At 45.6% G+C, this 2,500-nt stretch overlaps 2 protein-coding genes across 3 annotated transcripts in view; both read left to right on the top strand.

Moving 5' to 3' along the window:
- LOC126572438 (interferon-inducible double-stranded RNA-dependent protein kinase activator A homolog) overlaps nt 1-635 on the top strand; it is a 3,525-nt gene extending 2,890 nt beyond the window's left edge. For both annotated transcript variants that reach the window (XM_050231764.1, XM_050231763.1), the window contains one exon: nt 1-635. This exon is cut by the window's left edge and continues 884 nt beyond it. The gene's annotated coding sequence lies outside the window, so the exon portion shown is untranslated.
- Nucleotides 636-787: 152 nt separating this feature from the next.
- Nucleotides 788-2,194, top strand: LOC126572442 (protein valois). Its single transcript, XM_050231768.1, has 4 exons — nt 788-839; nt 909-1,275; nt 1,352-1,896; nt 1,964-2,194. Exons 2-4 carry the CDS (start codon nt 910-912, stop codon nt 2,157-2,159), a joined length of 1,107 nt encoding a protein of 368 aa, XP_050087725.1. The 5' UTR covers nt 788-839; nt 909; the 3' UTR covers nt 2,160-2,194.
- Nucleotides 2,195-2,500: the final 306 nt, after the last annotated feature.

Below are 2,500 nucleotides of genomic sequence, written 5' to 3'. Positions count from 1 at the left end.
ATGGTAGTTAGGTGGGGACGCAAGCAGGAATAGTTTCTTTATATGCATCATCTTTCCATTGAAATTTTTCACTAGCTCCTATTATAGGCTACTAGAGTATTTAGTGTGTTTGTGTGAATGCGCCAGAACTGCATTATTACGGATTATTTTCATTTTCTTCTACTTCTATGCACAAACTCTTAATTCCCGCATCAAGTATATTTTTTATTCCATTGGCTATAAAGTCGCCTACCATTTTCTAGCTCAACAATTTCTTAGATTAACCGATGCTACGTTGAAAAGGTGAAACACAAAAGCAGACACTTAACCAAACATATTACGGGAAGCAGACTAGAGCGGGAAGCTTTGTGTGGTTAAAATACTACTTATCTATTATTAATGGCATTTTATCTACACAAAACTAGCATTGCCGATCTGTCTATGGAAAGGTAAAACGAATGAAAGCATACACACCCACACAAATTCCCACCCCCGTCAACATATTTAATACTATTAGTACATTGGACAACGGCGGTGCTTCTGCATCATGTCCCCTTGCGTGTAGGAAGGAAAATTGGGCATTAATTTAGTGCAAAGTATAGAGGTTGTAACACTATGATTGGAAACAATAAAAGACAATTCATTTGTCAGCATCATTCTGTGTTTCGTGTGTGCATAATTAGCCGCAGTATAGAACCGCTTGGCCATGTGATTCTGTTGCAAACCACGTGGCCGCAAAACAGCGCGCATAACAAGTAACGCATGTAACGATGGTAACGGAAGCGATTGACAGATACTTTTGTTTTTTTGTTATCGCAGGACGCAAGCGACCGGTAAACGGCAACCAGATTTGTAAAAAGGTATTTAAAATTATTACTAACCACGCTATTAAGCTGAAGATAGCATAATCAAACGAACGTCCCTTCCAGAATGGATTACAGTCGAGCCGTGGATTTGAACCAAGCCTACCAAACACCGTCCTCTTACAAGCCACCGGAAACTCTGGAGGAGCTGGCAAAATGTACGGACTATCCGAACACGAACTCCACTCATTACCAGTTGAAGGATCCGGAACCACGGCCGGACACCCGGCTGCAGTCAATGTACGAGCTGGTAACGGTGAACGGGGCAGGCCATACCATCGTGGCGGGCAACGATTACACAAGCCGGCGATGGGCCGGTAGTTTTTGTGGTTGGGAATCAGCGTCCGATATTGGCGTCGAGGAAAAGGCCTCCTTCGGAAAGCAGTGCGATAGCTCCGTAACGGCGCTATGCTACACAATGAAGGACTCTCTGGTAAGGCGGAATCGTGGAAGAAAAGAGATGAGAAAATTTCCGATAGGCAACAGGTTCCCTTTCTTCCCTTTTTCAGTTCGTCGTTGGTAACGATCGTGGTTCAATCGAGCTCTGGTCAACGGGGAATTCCATTCGAGGCCCAGGCTACTCGCTCTATCTCGTGGACAACCGGTACGAACACATCGGTGCAATAACGGCGCTGGATGTGTTCCGCGGTGACGACAGCCATGTAGTTTCCGGCTCGACTGATGCTTGCATAAAGGTTTGGGATTACGGCGAAGGAGATCTGCATTCAAGCCACACCTTCCAGCAGGCCCACACTTCCCTCATCACCGGGTTGGCTACGGATACCAGCCAGCCGTCGCTGGCGATAAGCTGCTCGAACGATCGCTCCACACTTTTGTGGGACTTCCGGGAGCTGAAACCGGCAAAGGCACTATTTGAAGGGCATGACGTTGCCTTTTCCACCGTTCGGTGGACGGATGAGCCTAACTGGAACCGGCTCGTAGCGGTCGGTGATGTGGCAGGACGCGTACACTTTATCGACGTCCGACAGCCGAATGTCTTCCTCGAAACGGTTTCGTGTTTCGATCGAAAGATACAACGAATCTCCTTCCATGGGTACGCATGTCGGATCACGTGCGATGCATCATTGAACGATCCCATTAATGATGTTTGTGTGTTTCAGGAAACGGTTCGCGGTGCTTGCCAACGCACCAGAGGTGAAATTTTACGACGAACACTCGAAGGTGATACATGTAGAGCAAAGTGCCACGAACTACGTTCGGGATCTGGTATGGGATCGACAATCGCCGGACGATGCCATCGGTTGCACGCTGGTAGGATGGGACAGTTATGTAAAACATGTCGATGTGAAGATTTGAATCTAATCCGCGCTTTTGTGAACAATAAATCTATTCCTTACTACTGCATATATCATCGGAATTAATCAGCAGAGTAATAGAAGTAAGGGAAACATTCGAAACCAATGTGGATCAATTTAAATTGGTGATATTCAGTTGAAGAACTCACAGAAGGAAAAACGTAGAATTAAAATTAAATTTCTTAAACAAAGGCATGGTTAAAAACAATGTATTACTTCCTAGTTACATCCTTTATGTTCACACAACCATCTCTCATCGTCTCACGCGCCACTATTATCATGGCACGACGCCAACTGTATACTCACCTCCAGCTACAACCATCGGCCAGAGAATTAACACAC

Source organism: Anopheles aquasalis, chromosome 2, assembly GCF_943734665.1.
Source record: "Anopheles aquasalis chromosome 2, idAnoAquaMG_Q_19, whole genome shotgun sequence".
In the NCBI taxonomy this organism is placed as follows: Eukaryota; Metazoa; Arthropoda; class Insecta; order Diptera; family Culicidae; genus Anopheles; species Anopheles aquasalis.
This window is presented reverse-complemented; position numbering and strand designations above follow the sequence as displayed.

Coding starts and splice junctions, on each gene's coding strand:
- LOC126572442 (XM_050231768.1), top strand. CDS start 910: ATGGATTACAGTCGAGCCGTGGATTTGAACCAAGCCTACCAAACACCG. Junction 1,276..1,351: donor ACACAATGAAGGACTCTCTG/GTAAGGCGGAAT, acceptor TCCCTTTTTCAG/TTCGTCGTTGGTAACGATCG. Junction 1,897..1,963: donor CAACGAATCTCCTTCCATGG/GTACGCATGTCG, acceptor TGTGTGTTTCAG/GAAACGGTTCGCGGTGCTTG.